Source organism: Pholcus phalangioides, unplaced genomic scaffold (genome assembly GCF_987345545.1).
Source record: "Pholcus phalangioides strain wild (caught in Gottingen) unplaced genomic scaffold, Ppha-v1.0 ptg000039l_1, whole genome shotgun sequence".
NCBI lineage: Eukaryota > Metazoa > Arthropoda > Arachnida > Araneae > Pholcidae > Pholcus > Pholcus phalangioides.
Window position 1 is genome coordinate 26,719,878 of NW_028301625.1, and position 23,821 is coordinate 26,743,698.

Below are 23,821 nucleotides of genomic sequence, written 5' to 3' on the forward strand. Positions count from 1 at the left end.
GTTGAATAGTTTATACCTTGAATTTTATTTGTAATTCTATCAATTTGGTGGATTTTATAAACCTATGAACATGCCAAATTTAAGCAGCTCTCAAAAAATGATGTCAACAAAGAATCAACTTTCTAGATAAAAAAATATTGCACTTATATAGCCGTATTTTCATATCAAAATAACACTAATGTATGCATTTTCTAAAATACCAAAAAAAAAAGATTGAGAAAAGAAATTGGTATAATGGGTTTTTTTACTATTTATTTCCTATGTACAGTCAAACCTCTTTCTCAAAAACTATTTCTCGAAAAATGAAAAATTCCTTGCATTTACTGTACTGAATCAATCCATTTTCACCTTTCTGTCTGTCTTAGAGAATTTTCCAAAAATTACTTCATCTCAAAGGCCAAACCCAGAGATAGTAAAAAGAAAACACCAAAATTCCTTTTCTTTCTTGCAAATCTTGCTTTTCTTTGGAGGTGAAAACTGATAAAAGAAAGAATTATTCATATTGCATCCGATCTTGTAAATCATAGGTGGATACTATGATTGACATAGGGTGGATGCCATGTGAATGACTTGTTCAGCATAGCAAAAAGTCAACCAACTGACAATACAAAATTACTTCAAGAAAGCTGCAGGTTTGGAATCAGTCATTTCATTGATAAAGGATCAGATCTGGTGGTTCATTTGAATTTCAACGATTCTCAGAACAATGTTGAAAATAAAATTTCAAAATCTTCTAAAAATCACTTGAAGCTAGAAATTTCATTTTCCGATTTTGTGAAAATGGACCAGTTCACTATAAACTTGCAGCACCTTGACTGATACCAAAATTACGGCTGTATGTATGGCTGGCTCAGGTAATGAAAATACAGCAGAAGATGCTCCGCAAAAATTATAAAAAGGTAACAGTGAAAAATGCTCAAACACATGCTGTAAAAACGCTGCACTATTTTCTGGATAAACTGAGAAGATAGGGCCTGGTCTTCTCGGTGTTTGCTCCATCTTCTCTATTTACTAGTACAGATGGAACTGTGAAGGCTCAAAGAGCAAAACATACGCATCAATCTAAGCTTACGGATTATTTTAAATAAGGTATTTAAATAGAATTAAATTGAACACAAAAAATTTGAACGTATTTTAATGTATTTGCATACAGTGTGATTGAACATTGATTGTGTAACTTACCAAGAATTTCTCATTAGTATTTAATAAAATATAGCATGTTTATTTTTTTCGTATATTTTTTAGTTTTATCAATCAAATTTTTCAATATTTTCGGCATGTTTTTTTGAAACTTGTCAACTTGAAACTTTTTTTCAGCCCCGTCAGTTTGGGGCTAGAGAGGCTTTTGACTGTACATCCAAATATACACAGGACCGCAGAGGGTCAAAATTGCATACAAAAAAGGTATTTTCTTTTAATATCTTAATTTCTTTATGAAAATATTTTAAAAAATTAAACTTTTGGTTGGCTTGGGTGGGCGGACCCTCTTGCGCTTCCCCATGTTTTACATAGCATGTGTATGTCTGGCCAACTCCCCTCTAACAGTATGCTAAGTATCATGGAAAAATAGCTGCTGTGGTGGTCGAGTGGTCATAGTGACAGACTTGCATTGTGAGGATCCGGGTTCCAACCCCATAATCACCACAGTGGTGGTCAGCTGAAGTTGGTTTTCTGTGGTTCTCAACTTTGAAGCACGAATACGAGCCGATCTCCCCATTAAAAAGTCTCACCGCAGAGAGTAACAGGCCTACATCGTTACAATTATTCATTCATTACACTTCACTCACTATGAGTTGAGGAAAAACTCAGTTAAAAAAAAATTGATTGCAGATGGTAACACTTACACATAACAAGCACTACACAGAAACAAAAACTTCACAGAAGGTTCACTACATGTACACTCCAACATGTACCAATTCGTTAGAAGTTCCACAGAGGAATATGGACGAGGTGCATGTCTGGCTTAGTAGTAGCATGGAAAAATAGACTGTCATGTGATTCAGTAACATGCTTTTCTACAAGCTTGCTGTTTTTGTATAATAATAATATACTTTTTGGTAGCATTTGCTCGAAAGCGGTGTGCTTTCATGCTAAGTAGCTGTAGTAGGAAGTCCCCCATGGAAGAGTTAGTGCATCAAACTCTCAGTGAGACACATGGAGAAAATAACGTTGAATGCTGTTAAAATTTTGGTAATATGTCTAGGTCTAATTAGCCATTGTGTGTAGAAAATGACCACGCAGCGAAAATGATCAAATTAACATTGGTCTATAAAGATAGCAAATTGAAAGATTTAAAAAGAAGGCAAGATATGTTATCAATAGTGGTGAGAAGGGTATGCACAAAAACGTTCTGAAAAGAAGACTATATTATACTCTATACTTTATCGTTATTTTAGTTTTTGATATTTATATAGAATTTTTACCAACTTTTTATACCTTTTGTGAATCCGCACGTGTTTTTGTAATCTATTAAAATACTCTAACTGTTTAATTAAATTACCCAGTTTTTTTGTCTTTAGCATTGACTAGAGATTTGTAATTTCATTTGATTAAGGACTTCATTTTATTAAAGATGGACCCTTTTCAGTGAAGCCAAAATATAGCAACCAAATACAGCAATGAGTATATAATCATGCATATATATATATATATATATAAATATATAAACCTTGGCCAAGACCCACAAAAGGTTGCAAAAGCTTCAAGAAATGCCAATAAATGTAAAAAAAGACAAAGTCTTTGGATCAACAAAACCTCTCGCCATGCTCCAGGTGAAGCAAAACTGACCAGATGGTATCTCATTCATGATTAGCATAGGAAGACATATTTTATACAGCCAAAAGCCACCAGACACTGAATTTTAGACATTATTTCGAATTTGTAGATAAATACTTCATTAATTGTACTGTGAATTCAGGGATGTAAACAAAATGATTGGACTTGTACTTTTCAGTGAAGATTGGGTCACAAATGTGTATTTATGGAACCGACAAGAAATTGAATAAAAAGAAATGTTTTTATCAACCCTTCTTTCATAAGAAGCTGGAAATGATTAGTAACTATCACAAAATATTTTACTTGCTGTATGCAATGTTTATATGCATTTTCATAAAAATAGCACATGCATTTACCAAGACATAAATGTTCCTTTTAAAAGTTCCAATTTTTTTTCACATGTACTTTGTTTATAATGTAGAGATTTAATAATTAAATTTTATGAGACTTACAGGGAATTTGACAACACACAAGAAAAACATACCAAACTCTTAAAATGATAACATTGAATATTCAATAAGATATGAGAATTTAATGAAACTAATGTTCAACTTGACATGTGCAAAAGATATCAATTCATAATTTAGTTGCCACCCATATAGGGCAACTTATGTTAAAATTCCTGTTGAATATCATAAAAATTCAGAACAATATTAGCAATATAGTGACCTGAATTAAAGTCAAGAAAGAAATCATGATCTTGATTACCAAGACTTGAAATGCTATGAGAAAGTTCACATGAGCACAAATTAGTATCTTAAGACTAATTTTTTATGTAAGCACTAGTTTTACACCATGAAAATATGAAAAATTAAAAAAAAAATTAGATGTACTCACAGTGTGGATGCTGAATGTTACCATTTTTCCACTTTTCGTACCCAGAAATATTGTTTCCCACTGACCACACATACAACTGATCTGACACTTCAGTATAATTTTCTTCAATATAATACCTGTCTGTGAATTTCATACAAGAATATAAACACAAATATTTCTTGGATAGTTATAGAATAACTTTTGATTACATGTAAAACAGAATGATTTTATCAATTACTAGCAAAAATAACCAGTGCTTCCCGGCAGAGGTTACTCAGAACAAAAATGTCATCAGGGCAAAAAATATTTTCAGTGCCCTTCCAGTGCTGCCTGTACAATGACCTAGAAAATTTTCCTAGATTTGTATACACCATGTGTATGCATAAAATTATAATTTTATCTGCAAACACACACAATTCCATCCAATACATTCATAGTTTAAATTTTGCAGACAAAATGTTTGTTTTTTTTTCAAATTTATTTGCTATTATTATTTTTTCTTACTCCTGATATAAGGATCCTATAGCCGTGCTCCATGTTGCCACACATATCCCACTGCCCTAGAGCCACCACTGCTTTCTGAGAATAGCTGTAACTACATTACATACACTGAAATTCATTATATTTTTATTCATAAATCAGGAAAAAATTTTACTGACTTGGTGCCTGGAAATTGCTGTATGACATATAGCCTATACATTAAGACCCATATATAACGAAGTCGGAAAAAACAACGAAACTATTCGCTATAGGTAAACTTCATTATATCTGTAACGGCTTGGAAAAATGATGCATTCAAGCAAGATAAAACATTTTACATGCACAATACGCATTTTTCAATAATCTAAGCATTTTTAAAATGAATAAAATATTTAATCAATGAAAAAATGAATAAAAACTTTTCACTTGATATGATTGTGGATGTTAAACTTTTTGCATTTAAATTATTTTTGCCAAATACGCATGTAAAATGTAAAGCCTTTTCTTTTAGTAAGACCACGCGGACACCAGAAAATTTTTTCCTCTCTTTTCTCCAAACCATTTAAAGAAAGAATAACCCCAAATTTTTTTGATACCTTACTTTTCAACTGACTGTAGAGCGGGTCATTCCACGTCAAATCCCCCAGCCATGAAATCCATGTCCACAGATTTTGATAATTTTTTTTCTATTTGTTGCTTTTACCATCCTTATTAACTCATTAACTGTGTGAAATGTTATTCACAAATCTCTAAAACTTTTTGAGAAAGCAAATGTTGAAATTTATCAAAAAATTATGCAGATTTACTTTCCCGAGGCTCAATTTTTAAGCGACATTGTTTGAGAAAATAAATCATAATTTTTTCAATTTCCAATGAAATTTTCACTAAAGTGTTCACAAAAACATACAGAATATGAATAAAAATAATCATACACTTACATTTGAATTTATATGCAAAAAAAATATTAACTTTGTTTTTGTGGTATTTCTCGTTAGAAAAAATACAATTTCTCTAATATATTTAGACCAGAGGCACAGCAGTTACCAAAACAACTTTTATATTAAATTTCTCCTAAATATATGAAGTAAAAGACTGGAGAAAAAATAATGTTATTTTGACCATTAATATATTTATTCTGGCTCGCAACACAAAATTCATCGAAATAAGACTGGATATAAGATTATCTCTCCAATAATTTCAAATCATTCAACTAGATACTGAAATGCAACCCATCATCCCAGATTCCAATCATTATTTTTTGTTTATTGCTTCTACCATCCTTGTTGGCCATGCAAAATTTCATGTACATATCTCAAAAACTTTTTGAGAAAAAAAATGTTTTCTAACGCCACAAATGACGTCTCTAAGGCTAGATTCAAGCAATATTATTTATGAAAATATATCATAACTTTGCAGATTTTCAATACATTCAAATGAAATTTTCACTAAAATGCTCACAAAAAATACAGATTATGACTAGGAAAAAAAATGTAAACCTTAGAGCAAAAAAGTCAAATTTAATTTTTTTTTTTTGTAAAACAATTTTTTAAGCACTTTTTTGGATGCACAGCATGAATTTAAATTTTTTTTTAAATTTAATCCTATTAATATATTAAGACGACTATAGAAGAGTAAACATTATTTTGACAATTAATACACTTGAGTAACAAAACACAATTGTACTTATACGACTGCATTAATTATATTTGTACATTTTGACTTAATATAATGATTCATGCTTTATAAAAAGAAAAAAATTTATATTTTATTTTTCATGTACGCTTATACATTACAGTATTCACTAAATTAAGCTTCATGAGTAGTTAATGCAATAATTCAAAAAAATTTAATAAATTTTAAAATTCTAGGATTAAATGAATTCATGAAATAATTAGAAATGTTAATGTAATGTGTCAAACCAGGGTTGGTGAAAAAAAAAGTTTTTGGTTTAAATTCATACTTATAATAAATTCATTTATTGTTGAATAAAATAATTTTTTTAATTAAACCTTCATGTTCAGATTCTTAGAAAAGTGTTCAAATTCCAAATAATGTAAAAGAATAATTAATTTCACTTTTAATTGATATATAAATATTTCTTATGATGCAACAAAGGCAAACTTTTGCGATCTGATAGTATATTTTTGCATAAAGAATTATTTTGTATTTGATATAAATCCAGATATTATTATTAATCTCATACACACACATATATATATATATTTTAAAGTGATTTTGAACATGCTTATTTATAAAGGTATTTTACCAAAACAGCGTTGATTTTTTTAAAATTACTTTGATTTTTTCTGCATATATTTTAATAAACATATATCTAATATATATAATAAATACAAAATGGTTATACTTGTTTGAAAAAAAATTCCACATTATATTTTTGAAGGCTTTTGAGAACAAAAATACAGGCCTATAGATTTTTCCCAAGACAGGGTCCCCAACAAAATCTGCTTGAACATTTTCCTGACCAAATTCAACAATTTCCCTGACCAAAATTGCATACACTGTCACGCGCATATATAATTCTAAAATATCCAATATCACTCTAAATTATCATCGCCCCCGTATTTGTGGGGGTTACATTCTGAAGGTGGGGAAAATATGGGAAATCTGTGAATAACCGAAACCATAGTTCTTTATTTGCTTATCTCATTTATTGAACATCATGAGAAGAGCAGGATGAGCAAAAGTATAAGGGAATGTAAAAGAGGGTGCAGCAATTGATTGTTGGTGGTTTTCTGAAAGAACATTGTGATTTCTGTTTGTCGTTTCTTCTTCATATCATCAAGTATGTTGGAGTATGTTGACAAGACATCCTCTACAAATTTTTCTACATGTGAAGAACATACCATAGAGGGATCTATATCATGAAAATAATCTACTGCTGATTTGAACTTGTGAAGCCCTCCTGCTATGTTACTCATGGTGAACTTGTCTTCTACTTCTTTATTTTGATCATCTTCTGGTATCACTTGTTTCATGAGCAATCAGCTGCATTAATTCCTCCTTGGTCAATGCATCTGAATTGCTATTAATTAGCTGTTCAACTTCTCTTCTATATCCATATCATTGAACCCTTCTCCACCCACCTGTTTCGCTAACGTGACAATGTCTTTTATAATCTCTTCAGTTGGTTCTGTCCTGGAGCACACATTGTGGCCAAAGGTTAATCCAACCAGAGTTAACTGTTTCTCTCAAGAGCTGCCATGGTTCTAGTGATGACAGTAATGGCATTAGCGATAGTGTAATTCTTCCATACTTTCAAGATATTTTCTGTATTTGCATCTTTTTCTATTGCATGTACAATCATCTTCATTGAGTGACATGTATAGTGAGCCTTGAATGCTCGCATTACAGCCTGATCAAGGGGGCTGAATGATAGATGTTGTATTAGGAGACATATACTTCCACACCATCAGCTTTGAACTCATTGACATCTGGGTGTCCAAGAGTTTTATTCAGTATCAAAAGAACTTTGAATGGCCTGTCTGTGCGGAGTTTGACTTATCCTTTCCCTTCAATGCTCACGGATTCATAGATTTGGAAATGACGGCGGGCTTTACCATGTACCCATACGCATTTGCACAAACAACATAGTAAGTCTACCTTAACTTGTCTTAAAACCAGGGGCTCGGTTTTCTTCTTGGGTGATAAATGTTCTCTGTGGTATTTTCTTCCAAAATAGTGAAGTTTCGTCAGTGTTAAACACCTGCTGAAGTGAATATTCTTTCTCTTCAATAATTTTCTACAGTCTTTGGAAATTTTCTAGCTCCCTCCTGGTCGGCAGCGGCTTGATCGCCAGTGATTTTTACATAGCGTAATCCGAATCATTTTTTAAACCTGCATTCGAGCAAATGTAACAGATAATCTTATTGGTCAAATTTTTAAAATTTTATAAAAGAACTTTTAGAAAAATTTTATAGTGTAATGCTGGCTTTATACACAGGGTGCATAGCAAACAGAGATTATGGCATTTTACTGGTGAACTGTTGATCCTAGAGGGATACTTCCCATTAGAAAAAGTTTACAAATAACGTGTAGTACTCAGATATATCATTCATGTTTCAAGGAGTTGTATGTTATTAAAATGAAAAAAAATTGACTTTTTATACAGTCCCTGTGTGCCCCAAAACCCAATTAGAAAATTGTTGCCCTGTCTCTGCTGATGCAACAGCAAAAAAATTCAATGTTTCTAACTGCAATATTCACTGAAATATTCAAATTCCAAAAATGTAAGAAATTTTGGGAAAAAACAGTGTTAACTGCGGGTAAAATGGTTTTTCTGCATTTAGAGCTGTTTTTCCATTTTTTCTATATTTTTTTCGAATTCAAATATTACAGTGAATATTGAACTTAGAAACAGTGAATCTTTTTTTGTTGTTACATCAGGAGAGACAGGGTAACAACTTTCTAATTAGGATTTTGGGGCACCCTCCCCCCGGGACTGAATAAAAAGTTAATTTTTTTATTCCAATAACTACACAACCCCTTGAATTATGAATGACATATCTGAGTGCTACACATTATTTGGAAACTTTCTCTAATTCAAAGTATGCTTCTAAGATCAATGGTTCACCAGTAAAATGTCAGACATGCTGTTTGCTATGCACCCTGTATATGTGTGTCTCCCTAACATATTTATGAGTGTCTGAGATATGCATGTTATGTTTTCAAAATGATGTAATCTATTTCCAAAATTGAAAGTTAAAGTGGCAGCTGGGCAATTAACCAAAGTTAAGACTCTTCGACAAAATTCAGAAGGCAAAATTCATTAGGATGGCACAGGGTTCATACAACATTTCCTAAACAAAAATGAAGTTTCCAATCGGTTTTTAAGGAGTCATGGCAAACTTCATAACTTATGAGTTTTACAGCAAAAAAAAAAAAAGAGGGGAGGCACAAATGCAAATTTGTTTTGAATCTGATACACAAATTTTTCCTCGCCTCAAAAATATAGGCGCAGAGTGGTTCAGAAATTACAACTTGTGATTTTTGCTACCCAGCATTATAAGAATTCATAAAATAATAAAATCTACATACAGATAGTCCATACTTTTCTGTTGCCACCAAAGTGTTTTAAAACCTTCAAGTTTTGGTCAAAAGTGTAACCTATTATAGAGTAGCATAAATTATAAAAACTCTAAGTGATATTCATTTCTCCTCAATTATTTAAAATAAAAACCACAGATGAAAAAGATTTTCTTTAGAAAATTATATTTGCAGCAACTCTGTACTCACCACTCTTGGTGAAAGTGGATCAACACATACACAAAAAAAGTTGTACTATAATGATGTTCAGAGTAAAAATTTTTTGCAAAACTTTTATTTACAAAACTAGGTATAACATGAGACCCCAAAACTCAAAGGTGTTGGTGAATTCTCATATGTAGTGGCACCATTTTGTGGCAGGAATGATTAGAACTTATCTAGGTCCTTCTTTTTTATTTCAATTTCATTGTCAATGAATAATTCTTCTTTTACTGTTTTTTTTTCAGTATGTTAGACTTCAAAAACAAGGAGGGGCCTTTTTTTTCATTCCCCTTTCTCTATAAGCATGTCTGCTTCTTTTTTATTCCCCTTTCTCTATAAGCATGTCTGCTTCTTTTTCATTCCCCTTTCTCTATAAGCATGTCTGCTTCTTTTTCATTCCCCTTTCTCTATAAGCATGTCTGCTTCTTTTTCATTCCCCTTTCTCTATAAGCATGTCTGCTTCTTTTTCATTCCCCTTTCTCTATAAGCATGTCTGCTTCTTTTTCATTCCCCTTTCTCTATAAGCATGTCTGCTTCTTTTTCATTCCCCTTTCTCTATAAGCATGTCTGCTTCTTTTTCATTCCTCAAAATGTTTCCTTCAATCCACTGCTTTCTTTCCTTCAAATTTTTAATATTTTCAACGCATTTTCTCTTTTCTCTCATTTCTACTGATTGTTTTTGATCTTCTAAGTATTGGGTGCATTTATGTCTAGCAGATGATGCAGGGAGCCTCAATTGCTGTGTGATGGGAACATTTAGAACCCCACCATACAACCTTATTTGATCAAAAACCAGTCTTTGTACAATGTATGATTCCTTTTTCAAATTCTCAACTTCAATGGCTTTATTGACTGAAAAACTTCGTTCCACAGATGCTTGTCCATGGAACAAGATCAAAATAACTTTTAATAAACTTCAAAGCCTATCATTTTTTGTCACTCAAGTATGGAAAGAGAAAACTGTTCAATGACATAGTTTTTGGAACGAATGCTTCAAATGCAAACAGATTTCTTTTCACAACTTGTAGAAAATCCTCATACGGATAAGAGAGGATTTCATCTCCAACTTCAATGGATATTTGTTTTTTTGGGACAAATAAGATGAGAGATTACACTCTTCTGAACTTTGTTTTTGAAATTTCTTGGCATGTAACAATATATCTTGTCTAAACATGATGAAAAAAATTTTGTACCAACATATAGGGCATTTCTCCATAAGTGCCTGAATGAATTTTATTATGAATGTGTGGCATTCGTTTTTTAATGTAAGGTGATCTTTATCTGTCAGTTTTTTTTTGGAACATTTTCTCTAACTGCCTGGTCTCCAATAAATCCAAAACTAACATTGCGTTTCAGTGAATGTAAACTTTCATCAGTGAAGTCAAATTTACAGATATTTCCACAGTTTTGATTGCTTCAATGCTGTCATCCTTCATTATTCTAAAGAGCTTAAGGCACTGTTTTAATCATTTTCATTGTGTCTTCAGCAAAAAAAGGCAGCAAAAGTTTATCACTCTGGTAAGCAATCAAGAATGGTTGCAAAATATTTAAAATAGACAAGAACACATTAAATTTGATCACAATAGCATAATTTTTGGAGGCTTCTGAGATTATTGAGAAGGACTTCCATGTCACTTTAGGAAATGTTCCGCTTTCAACATTTTATTATATAAGTCATAATATCTTCCCAAATTTCAATTGCTCCCTCAATCGCTAGACAATTTTCAAGCCATCTGATATGGCAAAACTTCATGGGAAGTTTTTTGTCTTGCTCATACTGAGAAAATCCTCCCTCCTTGCAGAGGAACCCTTGAAAATCCAGTATAAACTGCTCAATATAGATGATATATTCCAGTCAGTTGCACATGCTCCTTTCATAAAAGCATTGTTTAATATATGGAGGCCACAACTTCCAATAATCACACATTGCATTCCATATTCTTTTTGCAAGTCATGCTGCAAATTTTCAAAGAATGTACAGTTCACTGATGGCCCATCCATTGAGATTTACAACAGTTTTGCCAATTCCAATTTTTCAGTAGCTTTAGAAAAAGAACAGAGGAGATGATCAGCCCTTGAGTGTTCCAAGAATAGAGGTTAAATACTGAGTCCTGTCTTTACGTGAGCTCCAATATCTGATGTACATTTCCATTTTTTTTATTTTGGTTTTTACTATTAAGACTTTCATAAAAAAGATGAGTACTTTTCCAGTGCATTAAGCTGTTCTGAAAAAACTGTTTGGTAGTGTGGTGTTAATCCAAAGTGACACAAGTAGGCAGCTTTCCTTTCTCCACAGCTAATTTTTTTTGCTATTTAGCTGTCAGGAAACATTACTTGGAAGAGTTTTGAAGTATCTCCACAACATTTGTACAAATAATGATGTTTAACACATTTCCATACCCACAGAGTTTCGGCATACAGTACTTCTTTCTTTGCTATAAATGAATTCAGTGTTTTCAGATGTTGAGAGTTCCCCAGAAGAACAAGATGGTACATTTGATGAACATGCAGGGCTTAAGTAATTTGTCATCCCCCTGCAGACTGCCTTTAATGTTTAGCTCCTGAAAAGAAATAGAAAACATTAATAAGCAATAAACCTCAAAATTTTTCAAAGAAAAACAAGGTAGAATAATAATTTCTTTTCTAAAAGCATCGTCTGAAAATTAAATTTGACAGTAGAATTGTATTTTTTTTCATCTATTTACTGCAATTTTGTAAATCCCAAAAGAAGCTGTCATAACTAAAAACATTTACTCAAATTATAATTTCTGGTTAGATATGTAATTCAACACTGAGCAAAAGAAATGGGGGGCAAGTCATATATTCTTACCCTTTGAGGCATAGCTATGAAAAATTTATTCCTAGATTAGGAACTTCTATCAGACGTGCCCACGTTTGGAATCCAGAAATATAGGATTCTCCCGAGGGGGTACCCCTCGGCATGCTCATAGGCCCAATCAAAAAAAACTTTCTTGAGGGGAAAAAATTAAAATTTTTAAAATCAATAAAGGAAATGTGTCCCCCCCCCCCCTTCCTAGGCAGGTCCTGCATAGCCCCTGAGCAGAATATAATACTGCAAGACATTTGCATCTCCTCTTGAAAAGCAACAACTTTTGATATGAAATCATATAAACAGAGACCATCAGAATTCATCAACTTTTTGATAAGAGGCAACTGTATTTTACTTTCAATTTTGGAACGGACATGGATCTAGAGGGATGGTGACACGGATCTAGGGGGCCTACTCCCAAGCACCATGAATAATAAGGAAAAATCAGCCTGTCCTGTAAAATGCAGGACGATTCAACAAAGCTACAAAATAAATCCCCCTCCCTGAATCCGCACCTGATCTGGAATGTCCTTACGTTTTATTTTCAATGCAATTGCATCACTCCTTTCACATGCTACGGATTCGTCCACATGCAGACATTCCATTGGTGGCATGAGCAATTGGGTGGTTGCCATCCACTGCCACTACAACAGATAGCTGCCGTTTACAACAACACAGTGGCCTACGCGACAATGCATGATTTTACACGCTATGGACATTCCTCAGTACGGAGCTACTCTGAGTGGTTTGGCTGTAGTTTTCCTACTTTTTATTTTATTAAATTGAGTTCTTAGTTCAATTTTCTCTGTAGATTTTACTTTGAAAATTAGCAAGAATGGCTATCAATAGTGAACTTTTTATTGCATTGGTCGAAGCTAGACTTGTACTTTGGGATAATACTTTGGATAATTACAATTTGATTAATTAATTAATCAAATAATGTGACAGACATCCTTACATCATTTTCGTGGTTAATGGGGTGGATCCAATGAATACAATCTCTCCTTTGACAGTGGAGTAATTGACAAATAAAGCAATAATTTCATTTCGCTCCATACCTTCACACACAAAACAGTGAACTGCAGACTGAGTGTGGTGACTGTTACATCTCCTCGCGTGAAGGAAAAAGCAATTATCTCTGTGTGGAGGATCTGCCATATGGATGAATCCATAGCATGTGAAAGGAGCGTATTGCGACAGCTTTATATCATGCCGTCAGCACACAACAGCGACCACATAGAGCTCCTATACATCACTGTAGCTACTGTAATCCATGACAATCACAGTCATAAGGCTGATTTCTACTGGCTAAAAACAGAGTGCTGCCCTGCGTCATATCACAAATGTTTCTCAATTTGCACCTTCCCAAAGCAGAATCCAGACCTGCGGCTACGCCAAACCAAACAAAAACCAATTTACAAGCGTGGCTGATGACAGCGTGAAAGAAGAATGTCGAACGATGAAAGGTAGCTAAGATATGTTTATATATGGGTATTAAGCCTCTGCATAGTATTTATAAAATAAAAAAATTTAAACCAATACTCTTACCTTTCATGTGTATTTTTACCTCAGTTTCTCCCATTCCTGCTATATTGAAAACTTTGTTACGAACGCCACATTTTGCTTTAAAACGGTCGCTTACTTGCAGTAGCCATTCTTTGTATTCACTTTTTAGCAACCAAAGTTTATTAAAAACTCACTTTTTACCAGGCATCCTTCAAAAAAATATATGATGGATTAAAAGACCACACTATGCATCAATTAAAACCAAAGGATGCCTGTCAAGAGGACACAGAGAAACCCTGTTCCCAAGTCAAAAAAAATTTCCAATTACTGTAGACATTCTTTATCAAAAACAACTAGAATTAAATTTAGTCATTACTTTCATGACCATATGTCCCATATTTCCTGGGATTCCTTCCCGTATTTTCACAAAATTTAATAATAGAACGCAGGAAAATTTCAGAAAAAGACTAGAAAAACAACTAGGAACTAGATGGGTATTTTTTTCAACTAAATGGCTGAAAAAAAGACCAGATTTTGTCGGAAAATAACTAAGTTGTTAATACTGCAGCACTGAGCTGTAGGGAAATTATAGCTCAGTGCTGCAGTATTGCCAACAGCTATAGGGAAACTATAGCTCGACACTACACTTTTTTTTTCATTTACCACTGCAAAGGTAATATGCTTCTGAATAACACCTGGGTGGGAGGAGCTAGGGCCACTAGTTCATGACCAATCAGAAGCAGATGAGGCCACTGGAATATGTCCTCGCCTCTTGGCTGCATGAGTCCTCCACAGAGCTGCTACAGGTAGCCTTGAAATCCCTATAAATAAATTTTTTTTTTCTCTTCTTTTTCTCCTTTTTTTCAGGGATCTTCTTTCAGCATCAAGTATCATCACCTCAGAGGGAAGCATTCAGGGTATGAGAAAAGTAATGACTTATTTCAGAAACAGCAGGGCAGATTTTAAAGAGTTTTTAAGGCTCTTAAAAAGGAAATGAAAATTAATGACTTTTTAAGGAGTTTTTAAGCGGCGTACGAACCTTGCTGGCAGCACCTAACTAAAAACAGAGAAATTACAGTCACTTGCGAGATATCACATACAATTACCTCAGCAACATAAACATTGAATATATTAGAGTTGACAGTATAAAGAATTGTTTCTCCTTTGGTGATCCTATTCACATGCAGGTCTAAAACACAATCATCATGATCAGCATAGGTGGTAATTTGCTTGGTATCCTGGAATATACAAAGTAAGATTAATTTGAGTAGTACAAAAGCTAAACCATTGATACAGTTAAAAAATATTGAAATTAAATGTTGTTGAATTCCATAAAATCGGATTCACTCTGTGTAATTATTAGACAATATAATTATATCGAGTTATATACACTACTACTAAACTTGGAAATACACAGTGCCATCTTAACAAATGGGCTTACCCGGGCATAGCATGGGACCTCAAAAGAAGAGGGGTCTCATATAAATAAGATTTGGTTCAAATTTTAGAGAGTAAGCACGTAAATTTGCCTGACAGGGCCCCAAAAAAATCACTTGACTCTGGGTACCCATAATGCTCCTAAAACTGCCCTGATAATACGTAGATTTGGAATTGCACTCAATGAATTGTAAAAGGCCAATGAAAATGCATCATTTTCTTTCAAGAAAAAACACAAACAAGTATGAGTCATTGTAATAAAATTTCAAGTCAAAGAAATAAACTTTTTACTAAACCAACGTCATTGCAAGAAAATGTTATCCTTCGATGCTGAAGAAGCGAGTCTCCCCTAACCATGTTTTTGTATGAATATTCAGAGGAAAAACTACTACGATTGTTTTCGAAGCGGAATGACAATAGTACCAAAATTTTCCTTTTATTCTTATATTGTCAAAATCGTCACAGATAGGGTTTGGATGCCTGATAAGCATGAGTAAATAGTACAATAGTAATGTGAATATGTGAGCCCCACCACACATATTCACATAGATATAAATGCTTCTTTCAAAAATTTTAATTTTCCTCACACATTTTTTGCTTATAGCATGTGGAGTTTTCAATAGAATTTCACAAAACCTACAGAGAACTTGACAATGCGAGAAAAAAAATACCAAACTGTTAATTGAAATGAAAACATTGAACATTCAGTGAGGAATGAGCATTTGATGGAAATAATTTTCAAGCCCACATGTATGAGTGATACAGGGTTACCAGATTTGAAAACTTAGAAAGGAGGATGCCTGCGCATGCACCCTTAATAACATTAATTTTTCCAATTTCCAGAACACATGGCGCCACTATGCTGACCAATAAAACCGGCCACATAGCAATAACTTTTGCCAACTAAAACAAAACCACTAAAAAAAGAAAAAATTCTGAGAATTTCAATGACTATTGGTCAATGCATGTTGGAAAAAAATCAAAAACACTCATATCAGTGAAGAGATATATGTTTTTCAGAGAAGAAAATTTCCTCAGAAAGAAAGGAAAATTATTCCAAAAACTGGAAAAGGAGGACAAAAGGGTGAATTTTCCAAAATGTAGGAGGACACTTGAAATGACATTAAAAAAGAGGATGGCTGGTAACCCTAGAGAGATATAAATTTCTTTTTTCCAAATTTTTACTGCCTACTATATAGGGCAACCTAAATAAAAATTCCAGTTGAATATCGCAATAATTCAGAAACATGTTAATGATATAATGAGCTGTATCCAATAATTCAGAAACATGTTAATGATATAATGAGCTGTATCCAATAATTCAGAAACATGTTAATGATATAATGAGCTGTATCCAATAATTCAGAAACATGTTAATGATATAATGAGCTGTATCCAATAATTCAGAAACATGTTAATGATATAATGAGCTGTATCCAAGTTACTTTGTGAAAGCAATTGGGATGAAACGATATTTTTCACAAATTGTCATTTTGATTATTTTTTGCCATTTGATTATCACAAGAATAGCTCCACTTTCCCTAGCATTATGTGAGTGAGCAAAACACATTTCTGATGCCCATATAAGAGAAGAAACTCAGTGCTTGAACATAAAACATATGTACGGTGTCAAATGAAAATGCATAATTTTCTTTCATGGAAAAACACAAACACAAGTATGAGTCATTGTAATAAAATTTCAAGTCAAAGAAATAAATGTTTTACAAAAACCGACGGCATCGGAAGTAAAAAATGCCATCATCCGATGCCCAAGGTGAGGGACTCCCCATCTATACATATTTTTGTACAAATATTCAGAGAACCGTATGTAACAGCAAACATAAGCAAAGAATCACATGATAGAAAAGCAAAAAAATCATATGACAGTAACAAATACAACTCACTACAGTTGAATCCTGTTTTAACGAATACCGTTATAGAGAAAAAAAACCTTGTTTTAACGAACATTTTTCTAATCCCCAGATAAATTGACGTAGAAACAATGAAAAACCTGGAATTCCTTTATAACGAAATTTCGTTATAATGAAGTGATTTCTCCGGTATCCGTAATGGGATTAGACTGTATACTGTCGACTTGTGAATTTTCATATAACCATTTCAGACTCTGTATGCACAAACTCACTTTATATTCTTTTTATAACCTGAAAGGAGTTCAGCCTGACTTCAAGAATCATAAGTGTGTTATCAGGGTTAAATTTCCTGAGGTTAAAAAAATAATATCCACAGAGAGAAAAAAAAAACTCACCCCCTCCCCATTTGTGAGTACTTGGTTTGAAAGAGTTAAGTTGCCCCAAACAGTTCACAATAAAAACTTGAAAAAATAATCTCTTGCGCACACATATTTAAAAATTATTTCCTTCAAATGCTCTTATCTCACTGAATGTTCAATGTTTTGATTTCAAATCACAGCATAATTTTTTTTTCTTAGATTGTCAAGTCTGCTGGTCTGGCAGTTGAGTGGTTAAGAGAGCTAGCCTTTGACTGTGCAGGTCTGGATTTGAATCCTGATTAAGGCATGGATGTCTACTAACATAAACAAATTCCTGAACAGATCGTTAAGCTCTCTTGGGGAATACATAAAGATTATGTTATAAAAAAAAGTTTTCTGTATAAAATTCGTGAAATTTTATGAAAACTCCTTTACATGATAACAGGAGAAAAAAATTGAAATTTTTGAAAGAAACTATATATTTGTGAATATACGTGCTGTTTCCACGAAATGCATACAGAGCTGGTTAAATATATTTTTTTGAAAATTACAAATAATTTGCAGCTTTACGATGCAGGGTTGATCAAAACAAATTTTTTCTTATTCAATTTCTTGTCTGTCCCACTTTTCTCTTTGCTGGCCTAAAGTGAAGTTTACCTATTTTAGGCATTTTGCAGGTGACTATGCATCACCATGTTTGCACTGTATGTTATTTTGTAACAGCTAAATAATTTTCTCTAACTTCGTAATTGGAAGTTTTGCTCCATCTCCCTGTTTTTGAATTTCAATGGCCAACTTCAAAAATTTACCACTGCTGTTTGTTCCATTTGCTCAGAAGTAGTCAGTTTGTTACACTGTCATTTAAGTTGCATAGCTGCAGCTCTCTTAATTCCCATGTTATTTCAGGTAAAAGGGATTTTTCCACACACACCTCCATGTATATAAACTTTTTTTTTTTTCAAAAGGCTGTTTCCCTGCTTGATAAACCAGAAAAATTATGCACCAAAGAGAAAATGTTCTTTTTAAATGGATGCAGCACGATCAAAGGGGCTAAAGCCTTTAAAAAAAAGGTTCATGTTATATTTCTGGCACATGGCTTACACAGATTGGCTGAATACTTTGGGAGAATTATTGCGATATTGACAAATTGATTTTTAATGGAAAAAAGTGTTTAGGGAAGCTCCTAAGAAAATATAAAGTTTTAAAGAAACTGCACCAGCTTTACCTCTTTTATCTTAATCTGTTTTCATATGTTGGAGAACATGGCTCAATGCCGTCTTCCTATTATTTTTGTAATTATGATGCCTTGAAGAATGTAGTTGGCATTTTTGATTGATCAGATGTGAAGAATCAAAAGCATCAATACATCTTCTATAAATATTTAAAAGGACTGTTATATATTGGTCAAAAACTTTAACAGAAAATTCTGCTCCAACTTTTCTAAATTACCAAATGCAATAATACATTTGAAGACTGTTGGATAATACTTTGTGTGTGGTATCGGGATTCATTCACCAAGTTAAGTTAATTCAAAAATTATTAGTTAATTCAAAACTAGAGAAAATATTACAAGCGATCCAGATTACTCAATAAAAAATAAATGATGTTGTATATGGTTCCCATATACAGTTTGATAAAACAAATACAGCACTATCTCTGCATGAAATGACTTTCTTCAGATTTATTCTAACAACTATGTGTGATGTGGAACAAATTTTTACATTTATAAGAACACACTGCTAGACTACAAAAGTTTTCGGTTTGAACATTTGAAAATATTTTTCATACTTCAGTGTGATTCTAGATCCTACTAGAAGAATGAATAGTATTTTTACATAAGGTTAATATAAGTCACATAAGTATTTTTTTTAAGGTAGGCATATTCATTTTCATTTAAATTTTATGAGATAGTTTCAATTTTAAATCATTTTTAACTTTCCATCAATTAAATTAATGTATTTATGGCTGTATATTTTCAACTCAATACAATAAAAAGCAATAATTGGAAAAGAAGAGATGAAATAGTGAGGAAAATGATAAGATTATGTTTTTGTTTTTCAGGTCATAAAATCCTGCACCTTAATAGGCCTAATCACAATCATGGGAAAAAACATGAAAAAAATATGCTGAATAATTTCAAACAATATACCATAATATGAAACCGCTTCACAGTTTTGTCTGATGATCCAGTATACACATAGCTTTCAAAAACCTAAGATTCAAATAAGACAAAATTAAAATTAAACACTAATTCTACAATAAATTACTGAAATTGAATAATGAATAAATCTTTTAGTCATTTATTGATTCAAATATTTTTCAATTTCAAAATATTTAGTGGCCTCTGGACCTAGGACCCTAAAGTGAGAGAGGAACTCACTTTCACTCAAAAAAAACCCAGGTTTAACCAACACAACAGGTTTTTCCATTACCCAGGAAATAGAGCAACATCACCAGACCTGTCATTTGGGGGGTTGGGCCTTCATCCCCAGCTTTAGAAAATACACAAGAAATGGTAAATATATATACACAAATAGGGTATGGGGGCCCAAATATCATGTTCCTAATATTGACTACCAGGTTCCTTCCTAATTAATACTGGTAGCTACTACCAAAACTTCAAGGCTTTCCTCCTCAGTAGTTGTTTGTGGAGAGCTAGACGCACCTGTATTGTTCTTTCTTTTCTCTGGGAATTTTTTCTAATTTTTGTGTACGATAAGTTAATAAACATGTTTAATTACTTTTAGTATAATGAATAAAGTTCAAGCGATAATGTTATATCACTTGAGGCAGTGATAGGGACTGTAACAGGCTACATTTTAGTGTAGTTTGTTTCTTGGTTTGTGATTCGACTCCGAGGGTGGAGGCTGCCATATCTGAGCGTTAGGTTGTTCCCAATATCGCTCACTTCAGTGTTCCCATTATCACCCTAGGCAATATTATGAACACTTTTGAAGTAGGTTTTTTTTCAGGTGTCACATAGAAAGATGTGGAATAAGATTAAAATGAAAGAAATGTAATAGTGGTAAAAATAAAGAGATGGGACTATTGAAAGCATTGTAAGCTTTTCAAGTACCTGGATCTACATTAAAAGGCTACATAAAAAACCTGAAGATAAACTTAAAAAATTACTTTATGTGCCACTAGGACGAAGGCCTTTTTTATCTCCTGATGTAAAAGATCAATGTGTTGAGTATTATTTATAAATGGACAAAACGTACATTATAGACTTACAACAAAGGATGTAAAAAAAATGGAATTTCAACTTGTTATTAGAAATAATTTATGCCACCCATTTTCTGAAGAAAAAAAGTTCACATATGAAATGGCTCCCTCTATTTTTTAAACAGATACCCCGTCTTGTCTATGGAAAAATGAAAAAAAAAAGGAAAAGCACTATCACTTGAAAGTCCATCAACTTCTGGCAAGACACTAGCAAAAAAAATCAGGCAAAGCTGTAAAAGAACCAGCTCCAAAAAAATGCAAATCTGAAAAATGGGAGGAAGTTTTTCCCTCTTCAGAAGATGAAGAACCTCCATATGCTGTCAACTGATGACGACAGCAGTTGTGGCAAAGAAGATAATGATGCCCAATGTTCAATTTGTGGAGGACTTTACTCAAACAATTATTATAACAAAATATGGTTAAAATGGCCTAATGAAAAATGCAATAAGAGGAAAGTAAAGAAAACAAAACATTATGTTTGTGTAGAATGCTCCTAAGTTTTTTTTTTTTGATGTTGTATTTAAAAAAAAAGTGTTAAAAGGGAACGTTAGTAATATTTCTAAAAGTACAAAAAAGCTGTCTTGTATTATTTTCGATTTCATTGTCATTTTAACATTTAATAAAGGAAATGTAATCATCAGATAAATTAAACTTTATTTCAATCCATTTTAAATGTAGGCAATAATAGGAACATATAGTGGGTGATATTGGGAACACTTTTTTTTAATAGGAAAAATTCCAAAAATATGGGAAAAAAGCCGCCTGCTTTTTTTCCATATTTTTGGAATTTTGGAAAAAAATAGCCAGAACATATCAAATTGTGTGATATCAATAGAGTACTCTTGAATTGTTATTAATTAGCTGCCTGGCAGTCCAGTGGTTAGGGAGCTAGCTTCTGACTGTGCAGGTCTGGGTTCGAATCCCGGGTCGGGCACGGATGTCTACTAACGCTAACAAATTCCCTGGACAGATCGTAACGATCTCTTGGGAATATGTGATCAGCACGTTATTATTATTATTATATTTTTTTTGGGGGTGTGTAAAAATTATGTGCTATAGTTGTAATTCAGTTCATCTTTTTAGACAACAGTCTAGACTATAGTTTCCCAACCTTTTTTGTCCCATCGCCCCCTTCTTCAGAAATTTTTTCTCCCCCATCGCCCCCCAATGGAATCTAACCCATAGGATCCTATGTTAAACTCGTAGCTTCTACTGCCCCCCTGGAACATTCCATCGCCCCCCCCAGGGGGCGTTAACGCTCACATTGGGAATCACTGGTCTAGACCAATAGAATAGAACAATTTTTACATGAATTAGTACTTTGATTAAAATAATGGCTTCAGATGGTGATATTTGGGCCCTCTACCCTATATATATACAGACATTGAGTCATCGAGTATATGTTCTTTGCCCCCCCCCCCCAGAAAAAGTTGAAATGACAGTTCTGAACATCATATATATATGTGCTTCGGTACATCAACATTAAAAAATATTTTATTAAATTTTTTTATAAATTATTGTAAACAAAATAAGGCAAATAAAACAAAGAATATGTTATTAACCTTATAAAGTACAGCTCTACAAGAAAAATGTATTAATTGTGAATTCTTGTGTTTTAAAAAAGCCCCCCCCCCCGCCCCCATAGTTTTGACACGTAAAAATCTATATATACATTGAAGCTCTTATATAATGATTCTGAAGAGACTAGAGAAAAGTATCATTATACAGAATTTATCATTATAGGTGGAATATAGTAACACTATGGGAAGTATTCTGGGACCAAAGAGTGATGTCCTTAAATAGGTGATTATTAGAGCCCGGATTATATGCACTAAAAAAAGGGAAAAATATGCACTAAAAAAAGGGAAAAATATGCACTAAAAAAAATACAAATATGCACTAAAAAATGCAAATATGCATTAAAAAAAATGAAATATGACGTTGCGTTGGAAATAGAAAAATACGCATTAACATTGGCGGCATTGATTGATCCTACAATTTAAAATAATGACCATGCAATAAAAAATCCAAAACACATATTTAAAAAAGAAAAAAAAAAGTAAAAATATGCTAATTCCGCAAAAAATATTTAGTTTTCGGAAAACTCATCACATAATTCACTGCATGCCATTAAGAAATAATTAAAAATATTCTTACACAAAAATATTAACTTACTTCGTCAAGTAGCATAATTCCTGTTGCAATATATAACGCTATGCTTTTTAATGTTCTGCATAGTCATGTTCTGCCTCTTATCCTGCAGTAGAATTTTATATGCAGAAAATGTCCTTCCTACATCCACAGAGCTTACGGGGTGATATTTACAAAATTTGGTTTCTGATTCTTGAATTTCAGATGGTAATTGGACATCTCTCGCTTCCCCATTTAAATAACTGTTAATTGCCTGCAATGTCCAGAAACCCCAATTTTTTCCCGACACCAACTCCAATTTTTCTTTTATGGACTCCCATAGAATCCGGAATGTCTAAAACACGTTTTTCAGCTTCCCTTACAACCTGTATGGCTTCATTTAGTGAAGACCACGGGTTTCTTATTTGGTTATGTTGCTCGGCAACTAAAACAAATGCGTTCGAATTAGACTCAAATCTCTTCTCAGCATTTCACTGGAAAAAACCGCTTTCGTGGCAATTATGGCAGATGAATCATGATTGAAAGAGTCAACCACACTTTTCACATTATCAAAATTTTCAGAATAAAATAATGGTACTTCAACCCACGTTCCCCATCTAGTCAAAACAGGCTCGGGTGGCAGGGGGATATTTGGACATGCTTCTTTGTACACTTTTGATCGCAATGGGGCTTTCAAAAATATTTTTTTCACGGATGAAATGATAATGTTCTTGAACACATTCAGCTCTCTAACTTTTTCTGCAATGTGATGCAACCCATGAGCTAAGCAAGACACGTGTACAAGGTTAGGGTGAAACACTTTGAGTGCTTTTCCAGCTTTCACCATGTACGGGACAGCAACACTGATAAAAGCAAGGGCGTTTTCACAGGAGGAAACACTTTGTGGCCATAAAATGTGCAAAGAATCATTTATAAATCTGGCGATTCCAGAATGATCCACTTTTTCAAGAGCCTTGCATGAGAGCAAATGTGATCAAGAGATGGCCCTTTAAAATCCATTTTTCCACATATCAAATGTGCCACACAGCGACCACAAGCATCAGTGGTTTCATCTACTTATCCAAATAGGGTTGCTTTTCAAGTTAGTACAAATTTTCTGATCATGT

General features: G+C 33.1%; 1 protein-coding gene across 3 annotated transcripts in view; it reads right to left on the minus strand.

The window, feature by feature from the left end:
* The window catches only part of LOC149065775 (uncharacterized), a 73,063-nt gene that overhangs the window by 24,669 nt on the left and 24,573 nt on the right, over positions 1–23,821 (minus strand). For all 3 annotated transcript variants that reach the window (XM_089253604.1, XM_089253605.1, XM_089253603.1), the window contains 3 exons: positions 19,489–19,551; positions 14,779–14,910; positions 3,613–3,732 (listed from right to left, as the gene is read on the minus strand). In XM_089253604.1, the coding sequence (XP_089109730.1) occupies positions 3,613–3,732; positions 14,779–14,910; positions 19,489–19,551 (315 nt within the window). The remainder of the gene's footprint in view (positions 1–3,612; positions 3,733–14,778; positions 14,911–19,488; positions 19,552–23,821) is intronic.